The sequence below is a fragment of the Geotrypetes seraphini genome, chromosome 10, assembly GCF_902459505.1.
Source record: "Geotrypetes seraphini chromosome 10, aGeoSer1.1, whole genome shotgun sequence".
NCBI lineage: Eukaryota > Metazoa > Chordata > Amphibia > Gymnophiona > Dermophiidae > Geotrypetes > Geotrypetes seraphini.
Genome location: NC_047093.1, coordinates 79,373,019 through 79,389,261, shown reverse-complemented (window position 1 = coordinate 79,389,261; position 16,243 = coordinate 79,373,019). Strand labels below are relative to the sequence as shown.

Genomic DNA, 16,243 nt, shown 5'->3' with positions numbered 1-16,243 from the left:
CAATAACTACAAAATTGTAGCGCGGTTTTTAGCGCTGGCTGAGACAGTAACAGCATCAGAGTTGTTACTGCCTCAGCCGGTGCTAGAAACCGTGCTATGGTTTTATAAAAGGGGGAGTAAGCCAGGTGGGGTATATGTAGTTAGGCTAAGTGTTGATTAGCTATTTGAATCTGGTAACATTTAAGCAAGCCTGAAAATTTTTTTATTCCCGGGAGAGCTCAAAACAGTTTACATGAATTTATTCAGGTGAGTTTGTTTATTTATTTATAAATTTAATCATAATATACAAGCATGATACTTGATACAGCAACACGGTATGAACATCTTAAAGGGAATCTTTACATACTTTCCTCTAAAAAGAGGAAATAAAGCAACAAATAATAAACCTCCTTGGACCACTATACTATACACAAAGGGGGGGTCATCATTATTCAGGAGAATTTAAAGCAGCAATCATTAAGAAAAGGCAAAAAAACTGAATCCCTTTGAGTTAATATTCTTTTTTTTTTTTTGTATAATCATTTTTATTAAATTTTGAAATACAGATCAATACAAACCAACATCCACTGACAAGAGAAAATACTGAAACAATTGGGTCTTACGTGTCATTCCTTCACAAAAACCCACAGAAACCTAACCCCCCCCAGCTGAACCCACCCACCTCCCCCCCAACCCCTCCCCAGCACTCCAGTGTTAAAAGTTCAATAAAGAACTGCGAGCTCTAGGGGACAATCCCTCCCAAAGTAGAGCCCAGATTCTCCTAAATTTCCTCCAATGCCCAGGCCCCCCCTCCGAACATCCAGGTATTCAAATTTCAAAAGAGTAAACAGTTCATTCCGCCACATAGTAAGGGTCGGCACTTCAGCTTGGCGCCACAACAAAAGAATACACTTCCGGGCCAACAAAAGAGGCCTTCTGTAATAACAAGTTGCCCCCTCTAGACAGTTCCAAATGGACCCCCTGAGAAAAAAGCAGAACATCCGCTCTCAAGGGAATCTGCTTACTCAAAGCAGACTGCAGATACAGAGCTACAAAGGACCAAAATGTTTGAATGCGGTCACAAGACCAAAACATATGAAGTAGGCCTGCAGGGGCGGACTGGCACCAAGGACACCGAGCATGAGAGGCATATCCTGAGACATAAGCCCGGAAAGGAGAGACATGAAGCCGCAGTAGAAACTTGAAGTGTTGCTCCTGCAGGGCCACGGAATGAGTCATCCAGGGAAGATGTTTCTTAAGAAGGCGAATTCCGGATCCCATAATATGCTCAGATGGGGGGGAGATCCAGATTCCACACAGCAGCCTCCACGTCTGGGTCCCAAGGGGTCATGAAGCAGCCCTAATTCACTCCTTAGTTGATTCCATTTCTCTTATGATCTTCTTCATACCTAGAAAGGTTCTCAGATTTTTGTGGTTCAAAGAATGCATACTTCAGACCCAGATATTTTACAACACACTTAGGGCTAGATTCACTTATCTCACCGATCCTATCCGATCCGTGGCAGGCCAACTGATCCACAACACGTCCTCATGCAAATGGGGGTGATCGTAGGCACGCCCCACACCGACCACACGGATCACTGCAGAGCGATCCCGACGCATGTATAGACCATCTTCTTTGCCTGTAGATGGTCTGTGCATGCACTGACCCTCCGTAGGACTGCTCGTTGGCTGATCTCCCCATACTTTCTGAGATGGAACAAAAGAGGATCGGTCCTACCCTTCTGCATCCAGAAGATTACCCAGCTGCAGCAAGAAAAGTCTCCCCACTCAGGCCCAGCATCTCACTGCTGAGATACTCATGGGCATGGGTGTTAAAGTTGGCCACGTGCATCCAGGGACACTCCGCCTTATTACATCTCCTGACACCAACAACATTCTGACTTTTGCCAGTGCAGAGCCCAGAAGAACTAGCCAACGCTCCAAGCAAGGCTCAGCCCGTCTCATAGCAGCAGCAAATGCACGCACTCCCCCATCCAGCTGGAGAGGTTTTTGCAAGTAATTTTTGGGAGGCTTTACTCGCGAGCCTGTGGTTTTAACCCGCGGGTTTAAAGCGTGGCTTCACTACCGCAATTGGTTCCGACTGACAGGTCGTAAGTTGATCGGGACGTAAGTCGGCCTATGTTAGACTAAGGTAAGAATACTGTATTAGACTGGGTAACGATATTGTAATCATCTTAAAGTAATATTTTATCAACATTTTCTTACTTTCTAAGTCAAGCACAGCACAATCCCTTTGTGGTAAACATTTGTTGTGGCGCCTCCTCCTCTTTATATTATTATTGCTGCATAGCAAGACTTGGGAGTGCGGGAGACTGGGGCTATTAAAAGCTGGTGGGGGAAACTGTAGTAAACGCGTCGTAAAGTCCAACAGTCGTAACTTGAATAAGTCGTAAGTCAACGAGTACCTGTATATATTGCGTGCCATGCTGGGTCAGAACAATGCTATTCCTTAAGGAAAGATGGTACATATGAAGTCAAATAAACCATTGAGCCCTGGAGCCTGTCCACACATGGAAGTACGTGGCAGATTCTGCAGTTCATTCTCCGAAATGATCCCCAGCTCTGCCTGGCTTAATACTTGCTAGAGTTTTTGTCTTTCAGAAACTAGTCCAGAATTTACTTATTGTCATTGATTTGGATTTGAGATTGTTACTTACCATTACAAATATTTATTTTTTTTAATCTTTATTATTTTTCAAATATTAACAGTGCATTACAAAGAATTTAAACATAAACGAATCAGGAAAAGCACTTTAAATATACAAACATTTTGAAAGCAATCATTTCCCCCCCCCCTCCTTTTCACCAATAAAAATAGAAACATCTATATAATTTCAATAAATAATAATGCTTTCCCCCTCCCTCCCACCCTGGATGTGTAAGGAAATCAGCTATAAAGAAAAAGGTACATGACAGCTAATGTGACACAATAAATGATGTCAATGGGCGCCACACCGTTTTAAATGCATTATTATATCCCAAAAATTCAGCGTTCAATCTTTCATACTTGTAAATGGAACATAAGTTTGCCCACCAGAAAGTATAATTAAGTCGATCATAACTCTTCCAATTGCCTGTTATCATTTGCGTGGCTTTTCCCGTCATTATTACAAATCTGATCTGCAGGGGAGTTACTGTTAAAGACTATGAATGAGTTTTTTCAATATTTAAAATAAGCTGTTCTCTTAATGAAATGAAAATAGCACTGTACTTTTGTTTAGTAGATTAATGAAAAACGGCCTTGCCAATCTGAAAATTGTATCGTGTGTATTTTATGATGCTCTCTTTATTTCCATTTAAGCCCACAAAAGAGCCATTTTTAGCCTAACTATTACTGTAAACTGTATTTGGAACAAAATACAAGGTATGTACAGTATATGGATCTGTGGTCACAGTATATACATTGTTTAGCTTTTTCACATTGCAGTTGTACAGACTTATCAAGAAATAATTTGGCCTTTTTGTTTTTAAGGCTTATTCTGTATACGATGAAGAGATTGGTTATTGCCAAGGTCAGTCATTCCTTGCTGCTGTGCTTCTTTTACATGTAAGTTTTCTTTTCTTTTTGGTTTTAAAAATTGCGCATAATCAAAAGGAATAACTAATCTCAAATTCATTTAATCTAGTAAAATAGATTGTTTTAATTAGGTTTGCAAATGATATTACTATGAGATCGTGCTACAACACGGTGAGTTGAACGGCTAACTACATTGGAATGCAACTATAGTTAAAAAAATAAATAAATAAACAATCACCCTGCCCTGTCTTGAGCTGGAAAGAGGTCAGGTGAAAGGTCTTATGGTATTAGAGTAGGAAGGATACAAGGTCAGAAGCTAGCTGGGTCTGGCAGTCATTCACTGCTAACACCAATAAAGTATTGTAGTTAAACTTTCTAAAGAATGTAATGTTATTTTTAGCAATTTTTATAGCTAATAAATTTCTCTTTGTTAGGTCTTTTTTTAGCTTTAATTGTCTGGAGAAATGTGACTTTGACGATAAGTGTCAAATAAATATCCTGCGTTCCTGTTTGCCTTGAGCGATTTCAGTTAATATATGAAACTTACTATAAAGATTTTTATACTCCTACAAAAGCCAGACTTCCTGCTAGTGTTAACAAGCAAATATTTTATCTGTAAATTGAGGAAGTATTACAAATTCACTAGTACATAACCACTCAAACCTTTCCTGGTACTCCTCACAGCCAGTTGGTTTTTCAGGATATTCATAGTGGATATAAATGAGATATATTGACATGCACTGAAAAGTCAATATATTCATTTATTTTTTTCATGGGAAATACCAGGAAAACCTGACTAGCTATGCAGCCACCAGGACAAGATTTGGATGCCATGCAGCAGTATATTCACTTGTATATCAAAATAGTGGAAGTTTATTAAATTATTTGAAAGAAACCTGAAAAAGCTGAGTTTGTACTGCTGTTTGTCTGCTTTTGTTTACATGCTGTTGTATCTTAGTTCAACAAATAAAACATTTCAGCAAAACAATTAACCAGTAATAAATGCAATTCTATCTTCTTGTTGCGACTTTCACAAAATACAGTTACAAACAGAATAGGTCTTTTTAATGTATTCTCCTGAGATGCTCTCATTTCCCTTGTTAAGACATGAGGTTGTCTTTGTGCTGGAAAGGGTAGATGTGACTCTCTTGTTTATTCTGTTCAAAATACTAGGACTAGGGGGTATGCAATGAAGTTACTAAATAATAGATTTAAAACAAACTGGAGAACATATTTCTTCACAAAACTTGTAATTAAACTCTGAAATTTGTTCCTGGAGAATGTGGTGAAATCAGTTAGCTTAGCAGGGTTTAAAAAAAAGTTTAGTTAAATTCCTAAAAGAGAAGTCCATAGGCCATTATTGAGATGGCTTGGGGAAATCCACTGCTGCTAGATTAAGCAGCATAACATCTGATTTACTACTTGGGATCTGGGTTGGCCATTATTGGAAACAGGATACTGAGCTTGATGGACCTTCAGTCTGTTCCAGTATGGCAATTCTTATGTTCTTATGGTGCTGGGCACTCTGATTCTGTACAGACCCTTGCTTTACCTTTTACTTCAAATGCTTGAATTTTATTTCCTTGCTTCTTTCTCGTTGAGGCCAGAACTAGAGCACTGGATAGGCAACTCACTCATTTTGCCTATCTCTTTCTCCACAGCTGGTTATTTTTGGAGTTGCATCTGAGATACTCTTCTTGCTTCTCCTCTGAAGATCTTGGTTCACTACTAGACATCAGATCATGGTCCCTTATCCCTATGACGGACAGAGCCACAGTGCAAGATTTACTCCCTCAAAACTGCTGTATTTATAAGAACAGCTACTGAGTGGAGGAGTAGCCTAGTAGAGTAATGGCCTGAAAACCAGTGAAGCCAATGTTCAATTCCTGCCATGATTCCTTGTGATCTTGGGCAAGTCACTTAATCATCCATTGTCTCGGGTACAGCCCTAGATTTTAAGCCCAGGGACAGGGGGATATGTCCTATACCTGACTGTTAATTGCCTTGAGCTACTGCTGAAAAGTCATGAGCTAAATCCTAAATAAATAGAGTGAAATACCAGAATCATCACCACAGGAACTGTACTTTGAGGCTCTCTGCATCCAGTCCAGAAACGCAGGGATAGAATGCATGTTTTTTCCCTTTTTAGCTCTGTTCTTAGGAGGCTAAGGGGAGTGGAGGTTATCAACATGGGCTTCCATTACAAGGAGTAATTTTACCACTAACACATGCTATTTTAGCACAAGTCCCATTTTATGCAATGAGACCTATTTACTAATAGCTAGGGTTAACAATAAAATTAAAGTTAAAATTAAAGTTGCTCATGTTGATAACTTCCCCCTTAAGTGTTTTCCTCCAACTCTAAACTAAACCATCTGACCAGACTTTTCTGCCCAACATCCACTGTGAACACTCCTAGAGAAGAGTATCATTTCAATTGGTTCAGTGCTATCACTTGTTTGACAGCCAGTAAGGGGGACAGACCTGCTTACTTGCAGTAGGTATATTCATCAGTTATGCATTTACAATTTTTTTTTTAATTGCTTCACCAAAACTAGTTTAGAACTTGCTTGTCATTGATTTGACTTGAGATTTAACCTGAGCTCGAGGCATGTTACTATGAGTACCGTGAATGGACTCTTCTGTTGCAAAGACACATAATTCTGTACTGTAACTGTTTCTTCCCAAAATTTGCAGAAGGGTATCACTCAAACCTTACAACTCCTCCCTTTTAGCACTGGAGAATAGCTCCCTGCAACAGTGTAGGTCGGGAAGTGGGAAGAAAACCCCCCTGAGACAGTCCAGCACTTAGTATAAACCAGTGTTTATGTCTCAACTTCGGGTAGCTTTAGGCTAAAGGAACTGGTAGCTGGTCACTCTTTAGCCCACACAGTGCTCATAAACTGAAACAGAACTGATTTCTTCAACAGGTAAATTAAGTAAAAATTCAACTCAGGATTCATAATCAGAAAAGAAACCGCATTTCAGGCACATTTCTAAACAGGGCAGCCAAAAGTCCATAAACAAATGGGCATAGCAGTTCAGGCCCTCTAAAAGCAGCAATCAGGAATTTAAAAAAAAGTTCAGGCAATTTCCAAAAAAACAGAGCAGCAATGAGAAACAACAAACTTAGCTTCCAACTGCAGGCCTGCCTCACTCTCAATCCTGCAGTCAAATAAAAGGGAAACTAGATAGCACTTTCTTCAGACGATATCGAAAGTTAACTGAAAGCTGAAGTACAAGCCAGATCAGAGACTGACACCCATTTTGGAAGACTTAAGAGTCTTTTGCTGTTACCGTTTAGCTTCCTGAAGAAATTTTGAAACGTGGCACGTCGAGGCCAAAGAACTATACACATAAGATAAGTGCTTCTTTGATAAAATAATCTTTCAAGTCATGCACATATAAAAGTGTGTTAAGGTGGAAGTTTTGCAATGATTGGGTGGTATTTTAGGGACTTTCTGTCCCCTTTTTCCTCCATGTCTCTGAGCACAATCTACCCACTGATTAAAGACCAATGTTTAAGAGAAAGCAGAAAGAGAAAAATAGATTTGCAGGAGAGTTTTTTCCCCCCCATATATTATAACATCCCTCCCCCCCAAAAAAAACTACCACCATCCCATAATCAGTACAACTCCCCTCACCCAACTTCCACCCACAGAAACCAATTATTTATTCAATATAAGACTATGTTGTTGATGAGTGAGCGTATTCCAATAGGGCTCCTAGATCGCCTGGAATGCACTCCAGCGCTTGGACTCTGCACCGGCAGACATTACAAACAAATCATTCTGCCCCAAGGCAGAGGCCTCAATATTTATTTAAGTATTTATATACTTAAATAAAGGTCCAGCAGCCCCCATCCTCCCTCCACCTCACCTTATATTCTGAGTTTGCCGGCTTCCTTTTTCCCGAGCCGCACGCGTTCAAAAAGCCGTGCATGCGCGGCTGCGCATCAAACTTCTCCTCTCCTGCAACTTCCTGTTTCCGGTTGCGTCAGAGGAGAAAATTGATTGACTCGCGCAGCTGCGTGCGGCTCGGAAAAAGGAAGCGGGCAAACTCGAAATATAAGTGAGGTGGAGGGAAGGAGCTGGCTAAACGCTACGGGCGGGCGGTGACTGCGGGGACCACGCGATCCTTGATACCTCACTGCGGAGACAAGACCATTCACCGCTCCACGGGGCGGTGAATGGCCTTGTCCCCGTCCTCGCAGCGACTGCTATTTTTCTTTCCCCGTTCCGGCGGGTTACCCGCGGCTAAATGCGGTAGCCGCGGGTAAACCGCCACTGTGTCATTCTCTACTTGAAGGCACCATTCCCTTTATCCTCTGGGGTTTTATGGGTTATCCTAGTTGCACTTAGCGGGTTGGTTCTTAGCTACTCATATGCTTAAATGATTGATCATTGTTAATTATTAATCATTGTTCTTTTGTCATAAATTATAGAGCAGAACAGAATATAATTTGTTGCTGGGGAATTTCCCCATGCCCCTCCTTCTATTTCAATGGAGTTTGATCGCTTTGGTACTAACTGAAGAGGGAACTGTTCTCCAGTGCTAAAGGGGAGGAGTTGGAAGCTTTTGAATGACATCCTTCTGCAAAGTTTCCAACTTAAGGAACAGCTTCAGTACAGAATCCTATTAACAGAAAGAAGATTAGTGAGGTAAAAACTTAATCTTCGATTAATGTAAACAAAACAAGCAATGTCTTTTGTTCAGTGCATTAATAAAAATAACTTCATATTTTGTGATGCATTCTTTCTTTTTAATTAAGCCTGTGCATATACCTGTTATATCATACATAGAAAATTAGAAGAAAATTTGTGCATGATCTTTGGAAACTGCAAATGCAATCTTAACTCATACTCCAAGGTCACTTCTGCTCATTATTGGTAAAAGTATGTGTGATACTTTACCTGCTTGTACTCAGGACAGTTTTATAGCAAGCTATTTCCTTGTATAAATCTTTTATGTGCATAAAAATGGCTTTAAAATTAGGTCTTTTGACTGGATAAAGCCAAGACCATAGGGAAGCCAGTAGCTTAAAAAAAATCCTCAAAATCTAATAGAAAATCTGATCGCAATGTTCCTGATAATAGAAACACCACACAAGCCAGCAATCAAAACATAGGAAATGAGAAACAGACACTCCAGTGTTATTATTGAAATGTTGGTCAGACGGAATTTTTCACTTTAATGATATTGGTCTGCTTGTTCTCTACTTTATTTTTTTTTCTTTTGTTGTTTTTCTCGAAGCCATCTCATTATCTATAAAGTATAAGTAGCTATAAAGTGGGATCTTGTCTCAGTGGTCTGGAGTGAAATTAATTTCTAGAGAAAAACTTTCCTATTAAGTGTCAGTATATGTAGAAAGCAGTGCTATGCTTGTTTTCCTAGGAGTCTGTAGTATTGATTTAAGGTCAGACTATACTTCTATTTAGGAACTTATATGACAATGATTAATCCTCCTTGCATGGAATATGGGAATAGACTGCATGGAAGTCATCAAAAAGGGTATTAAATTGAATGGGACAAGATACAGGAAGGGAACTGGGGAAGAGTATAAACAAGGAAATTACACAAGTTGTATTTTATTTTTTGATAGATGCCTGAAGAACAGGCTTTCAGTGTTCTGGTCAAAATCATGTTTGATTATGGACTCAGGGAACTTTTCAAACAAAACTTTGAAGATTTGCACTGCAAGTTTTATCAGCTGGAGCGTCTGATGCAGGTAAGAAAGTAGGCTGGATCTTAAAAGCGGCTGGAGGACATCTGCGCATGCACGGACGTCGACATGATGATGTCACACATGCGTGTGAGGTCAACATGTTGATGTCGGCACATTTCTGGCTGCCCTTCAGCCGCAGCCCCGATACTAGTGTGCCACAACTTCAAAAATTTGTAACACACTACAATAATGGTTCAAATTGCAGTATTCATGCCCTATGTCTGTGATGCAATAATTTATCAAGGGTCTACGACAACCTTAATATGACTCTCCATAGTTAAATGGGAATCCAAAAACATCCATAATAGGTTAACTTCATCCTTGATTTACCTATAATCATGATCTTAGGAGTCAGTGTCTGAGCTGATGGCCTCTAAAGCCAAAGTACCTAATTTTTATCATGAATTCAGTTTTAAAATATACCCGCGACCATGATGAAGCAATTGCAGACAATACAGAATACAGCCCTAAGACTTGTCTATTCGCTAAAAAAAATGACCATATCACAGAGGCATTCCATGACTCGCACTGGCTTCCAATAGAAGCGAGAGTGCACTTCAAATTCTACTGCTTACTTTACAAGGCTCTCAACGGAGAAAGCCCAACCTACTGGAATAACCGACTAAATCAATCCTCCTCAACCAGACACAGAAGATCCCACTCACTATTCTCTCACCCATCATCCAAAGATGTCAAACGAAAAAAACTTTATGATAACCTAATAGCCTCCAAAGCAGCTAAACTGGACAGACAAATCACCACTCTGTTATCTTAAACTACAAACTACAAAACCTTCAAGAGAGATATTAAAACCATACTCTTCAAAAAACACACAAAACCTATCCAGCACGACCAATCCCAACCCAACATCCAACACTCTCTATACCCTTAGTACTCTCTAATATTCTTCTATCTACCAAACGTTGTCTAAAACTCCATAATTCGCCCTATTCTTATCTCCTAAAGACCTCTACTTCCCGTTGGTAACTCTTTACACGTTTTATTACCTTAAAAATTTTATGTCATCGCTTATTCTATTCCATCAAATTTTGAATGTAATTCTTGTTTTAGTTTGGATGTAATCCGCCTTGAACCGCAAGGTAATGGCGGAATAGAAATCACTAATGTAATGTAATGTAATTACAGTATGATAAGCTAGCCCTCACTTCCCCTTGATTATCCCTGTAAATGACTGCAAGTAGAAGTTAAATAAAGCAAGTGATAAACTATAGCCCTGAGGAATGAGGAATATTCATAACCCCATTGCACTTTCTGTAAATGTCCTTTATTTATTTTATTTTATTTTATTTTATTTATTGAATTTTCAAATTTCAAACAAGCAAACTTTACTTGAATATAGATTTAGAAATTCAAATTCAGAAAATGTGATATATAAAGAAAAAGAAAATTTTTAGGAAATTACATTCATTATTTAGTCCTCTCATTTAGAGATCAAGCATAGATAATTGTATTGCATTGTCAAAGTTTAAAAATCAATAAAGATTTATAAAAAAAAAAAAGAAAATAAAGAAATTTAAGTAAATCTAAAGGACAACATTAGAAAACAACTTCCAACAGCCAGTTCATTACAATGTGGGCGATGTTAATCACTCCCCCTCCCTCTTTAGTCGCAATAAATTCTAATTGTTTCGGCTCAAAAAAAAAGGATAATTTTTTTCCTCCAGTAAAATACAACATTTTGCAGGAAATTTCAAAATGAAGGAAGCTCCCAGGGCTTGAGCCCTTGGTCTATAAACCAGGAAATCTTTTCTTCTCTTTTGTGTACCTTGAGATATATTTGGGAACAATCGAATTGTTGAGCTGAAAAATTTATCACTCATATGTCTAAAATAAGTCTGAAGTATTAAGTCTCTGTCAAACTCCAAGGGGTCCTTTTATCAGCCACGCTAGCGAGGTTAGTGCGTCGGACATTTCATTACGCGCTAACCCCCTTGGCCGTCTAAAAAACTAACGCCTGCTCAATGTAGGCGTTAGCGGCTAGCAAGGCAGGTGGTTTAATGCACAGTATTACGCGTGTTAAACCCCTACCGCAGCTTGATAAAAGGACCCCCAAGGCAAATGACACTATGAGAGTAGTTCTTTCAGTTATTACTTCCAGTGAATTCTCCAAAAAATTAGTCAAATTCATTTTACCACCTTTTATCCCCACTATTCCAGTGGGAGTAGAACTCTTGTTTCTTACCTAAAGAAATATATTGAGATTTAATGATAGGTGGTAAACTTTCCATTGGTATTAACAAAATCTTTCAGATATCTCTGAACCATTTCAACTGCTAACAATATTAGCAATATAGGAAAATTTTACATTCTCAATTTATTCCTTCTGTTTATTCTCCATATATACCAATTTTTTTTATATAAGCTCTTTCTTTAACAATATCCACTTCTAAGATTTTAATTTGATTAACTTGTACTTCATGTTGCATTAAAGTCTCATTTGCTTTTGTAACATTTCTCAATGGGCATTTACCTGGGAGCTAATTGAAGCACAATCATTGCCTTTCTGAGGTTGGAGTCCATGACTTCAATAGTTCTCCACAGTTCGTCCATATTGACCACAGCAGGCTTAACTAATTTTCCAAACTGTTCACTTCTTCCCCCGGAGGATAAAGCCTGTCCTGGCTCCACGATAAGGGCTGATGTCTGGTCTCCAGTGAGATCCTCTCCTCTCTCCGATTCTCCACCCACTGCTCCTCCAGGGTTTAGCAGTTGCTCGTCTCCTTGAGTAAACTGCACTGCCATTCCTTCCGTGGAGCTCTCTCTTTCAGGTTGGAGAGAAGCCTGCCCCTGAATTGGGCTAAGAGAAACCCATTCTAAACTAAGGCTTACCGTTGAACTTGGTGTGCCTTCCGTAGTTGGATGTGCTTCCTTAAGTTGGGAGTGGGGTCCTCCCATCGATCGTCATCTGAATTAGACTTTTGGAACCCCTGGATGCTGGAGGAATTGTCCGGGGAGCTCCCTTCCTTTTCCCCATTGCACTGAATCGGCATCAGCACGGGACTTCCAAAAGAAATGTGCTCAAGTAAGTCATGCAGGTAAGAAGAAAAGGGCCAAACAGAACAGCGTTAAGAGAGAGCTCCGTGCTTCACATCTGTCCCCATCTTGGATCTTCACTCCTTTATTTATTTTATTTTATTTAAATTTTAATCATAATCAAGCATGAGAAAAATATGCAAGCCCACATCAACAGGAGGAGTAAGAGCAAAAAAACCCCAAACAATTAGGAAATTCACACTTCAAATAATAAAAAAATTCACCTGGATTAATCATAAGGATTAAATAATATCCATTGAGATGCCATTATTTAACGTCTCTTATCAACACTCATTCCAGCTGATGTGCCATAATATATAATAATCTTTAATCTGAAACCAGTAATTTATGTAGTTATGTAACCAACCCGCTCAGCTAGATCGTGTAAACCAACAATAACTGGGTTGTTATATCAATATTCTAAGAGACTTAGTCGAAATACCTCAGCCCCACCACTCCACCGCAATAATAATTTCTAAAGCGGGAGATTTACGTGGTGCTTCATCACTGGTAAATCGTCTCAAATCGCCGTGATTGTATTCATTTAAATATTTTATATTTTAATTTTTCATTTTAATTTTTTACTTGTCAATAAATAGAGAGTTATAAAAGTGTATAAGATTGTATACTTAACATCTACACACAGCTAAACCTGGGAGTCTGACCCGACATGTTTCGCACTACATGTGCTGTCTCAAGGGTCTCCCTGTATAAAGATAAAAAACAACAACACCCTTAGGGCAGCTAGCGTGACATTTCTCTACACATCACCACCCCCCAAAATAGTCTCAATGTATACATCACTACCCCCTCTCACACCAACTCACCGAGGTCGCCGCAGTCATCCGACTCGCAAGTATGAAGTCTGTGAAAGATGGCGGCGGCGTCCTCAGTATAAGTTTAAATATATTCCTTTAACATAACCACACCCCCCACAGAAACCTATTGGTCCGATCATCCTCCAATCAGTGTGCTCCAGTCAATCTCAGCATTCAGTCCCCGTGGCTCCACTGTATCCAGTGTAAAAATTAATCTCTGCTCAATCTCATTCAATTTCCGTACATCCTTCCCACCCTCCCTTCCCGTTATTCTCTCAACTACTCGCCACCTGAGTTGGTCCATCCCATGTTTATATCTCTGCCAGTGGGTTACTAAGGGGGCCTGAACAACGCTTTAGAAATTATTATTGCGGTGGAGTGGTGGGGCTGAGGTATTTCGACTAAGTCTCTTAGAATATTGATATAACAACCCAGTTATTGTTGGTTTACATAATATATAATAATGGCATTATGCCATAATAAATAATAACATTAAACAATGGCATCTGCCAATATCCACTCAGATGCCATTATTTAACATCTCTATCAACATTCATTCCAGCTGATCTGGTTCAAAGAAGATATTGTTAGCATCAGGAAATTTAACAATACATTTTGAAGGAAATTTTAAGAAAAAACTATGAATGTATGTTTAAAAAAGAACTTAAACAGCTCCCTGACACCTAGATCATGCATATTCTGCAAAATGTTGTCATGATCATTGGCATCAAAGGCAGCCCTCAGATGTAAAGAGATGGTCACTTCTCCACCTCTATCCAGACATTTACATTCACTGTACACTAGGGACACCATAGTTGTGGCTGTGCCCAATCCCATGTCTGCACCAAGGCCAGAACCATATAATTCATTGAAGATTCAATTAACTGAATATCCACAAATCTTTCTAACTTACCCACAAATAGTAGTAAGAAAATCAGTTTAAAATCTAAGGGGAAGATTCTCAAAACCTATGTGCCTTTAATGATGATTGCTAAACCGGTTCCAGCCGGTATAGCATGGAAGTATTCTACCAGCCAATTCTCAAAAGGGCTCACTGTGGTCTTTTCCTGAGCTTCCTGTCAGACTCAGATTCTGGGTTATTAATATTTAAACTAGTACTCTGGGTGATTCTCCATTATCGCCGGGTGATTCCCTAATCTCGCTGTCCTACCTTTGCGGGCAAAATTTTCCAGCAGGTTTGAGCTGTTGTAGCCTTACTTTTTGGTCGGTGCCTGAGCACTGATTGGTTTAGGCATTGACAGGAAAGTAAGGCTTGACAACCCAAACCTGCCAGAAAATTTTCCCCCTCCCCCGACACCCCCGGCAGGAAGGATGCTCATTACCTCTCACCAATGCCATAAAGCAAACCTCCCCCGACAGCCCTCCCCAACAGCAGGAGAGATGCCTACTCCCTCCCACTGCTGCCTTAGACACACAACCCGCCTCCCGGTGCCTCCAACGACTCCCCGCTCCCCCTACCTTGTTCATGATGGCCAACTTGAGGGATGCCTAATCCCTCCCGGCCAACAGGCCCACCTCTTCAAAATGGCGGGCCTACTTTGTTCAGTGCATTCTGGGATGTGCCAGGGAGGGGCCTAAGGCTGTGATTGGCCCAGGTTGCTTAAGGTCCCTCCTATGACAGAATCCTTAGGCATCTGGGCCATTCAGAGTCTTAGGCCCCTCCCCGGTGCATCCCAGGATGCATCAGAGAGGACATTTTGAAAAGGAGGGCCTGCTGACCAGAGGGAGTAAGCATCCCTCCAGCCAACTATTGTAAGCAAGGTAAGGAGGAGGAGAGTTGTCGGAGGCATGGGGAGGGGTATTGGGGGCGTTGCTTGGTGGTGGGAGGGAATGGGCATCTCTTCTGCTGCTGGATGGGCATTGCTTGGCAACAGGAAGGAGTGAGCATCTCTCCCACTGCCGGAGGGCGTCGGTGGGGTGGCATTTCTTGGCAGCAGAAGGGAGTGGGCACCCCTCTTGCTGATCTTCAATTTTGGGTTGGTTTTTTTTGTGCGTTTATTCTGCGCATGTGCCGATTGCTATCACCAGCAATGGGCACATGCAAATTTAGCGAACCTTCGCTAATCTCTGCCAACCGCATTTACATGCGCATTTTTTGTGAGAATGACTCGCTTTTTTAAAATCACTACAATAACGGCCTTGACAGCGGCCTATTGGTTTTTAACGCAAAGTTTTGAGAACCTAGACCTGAGTAAGAAATACATTTCTCTTGTTACAAAGCAGTAAGTTCTTGTTAAGGCACTGATGAATGTAGCACTTCTAAGAAGTAGACAGTGATGACTGCTATGGCTGGAGTTTGAGTATTTATGCATGTTAAAGCCATTGAATATGTTGTATTATATGTCCTACTCAATCGGTCAGTAGAATTATGGCTATAAGTTAATAGATGCCTTTTTTCAGGAGTACATTCCTGATTTGTACAACCACTTCTTGGACATCAGCCTGGAAGCCCATATGTATGCCTCCCAGTGGTTTCTGACGCTTTTCACTGCAAAATTCCCTCTTTATATGGTCTTCCACATTATTGATTTGCTGTTGTGCGAGGTAAGTGTTACAAGTATATATCACTTCATTTTTTAAAGTGTACTATTCAACATTTATAGTTTTGAAAGGTTGCAGTGATCAGAAACTGTTCTGAAATGTTTCCAGATGGTTTTTCTGAAATGTTTCCAGATTTTGGTGAAGTAAGAAGAGCTAGGGTCCAGAATTCGATGACACACGATCGACAAATAAAGGCCAAATTGCCCTTCCATTCACCCATCTGTAGCATTCACTATCTCCTCTCCGTAAGAGATCCCACATGCTTGTCCCATGCTTTCTTGAATTCTGACAGTCTTTGTCTCCACCACCTCCATAGAAAATTGGAAGACTGGGTATCCAAATAACAGATGAGATTTAATATGGAAAAATGCAAATTGATGCACATTGGGAAGAATAATCCAAATCATAGTTACCGGATGCTAGGGTTCACCTTGGGAGTCAGTGCTCAAGAAAAAGATCTGGGTGTCATTGTGGACAATATGCTGAAACCTTCTGCCCAATGTTCGGCAATGGCCAAGAAAGCAAACAAGATGCTAGGAATTATTAGAAAAGGGATGGTAAACG

At 40.2% G+C, this 16,243-nt stretch overlaps 1 protein-coding gene across 1 annotated transcript in view; it reads left to right on the top strand.

The window, feature by feature from the left end:
• Positions 1-16,243, top strand: part of RABGAP1 (RAB GTPase activating protein 1) — a 539,836-nt gene that overhangs the window by 418,876 nt on the left and 104,717 nt on the right. Inside the window, exons 15-17 of the mRNA XM_033960742.1 lie at positions 3,476-3,550; positions 9,123-9,248; positions 15,539-15,682. Coding sequence (XP_033816633.1) covers positions 3,476-3,550; positions 9,123-9,248; positions 15,539-15,682 — 345 coding nt within the window. The remainder of the gene's footprint in view (positions 1-3,475; positions 3,551-9,122; positions 9,249-15,538; positions 15,683-16,243) is intronic.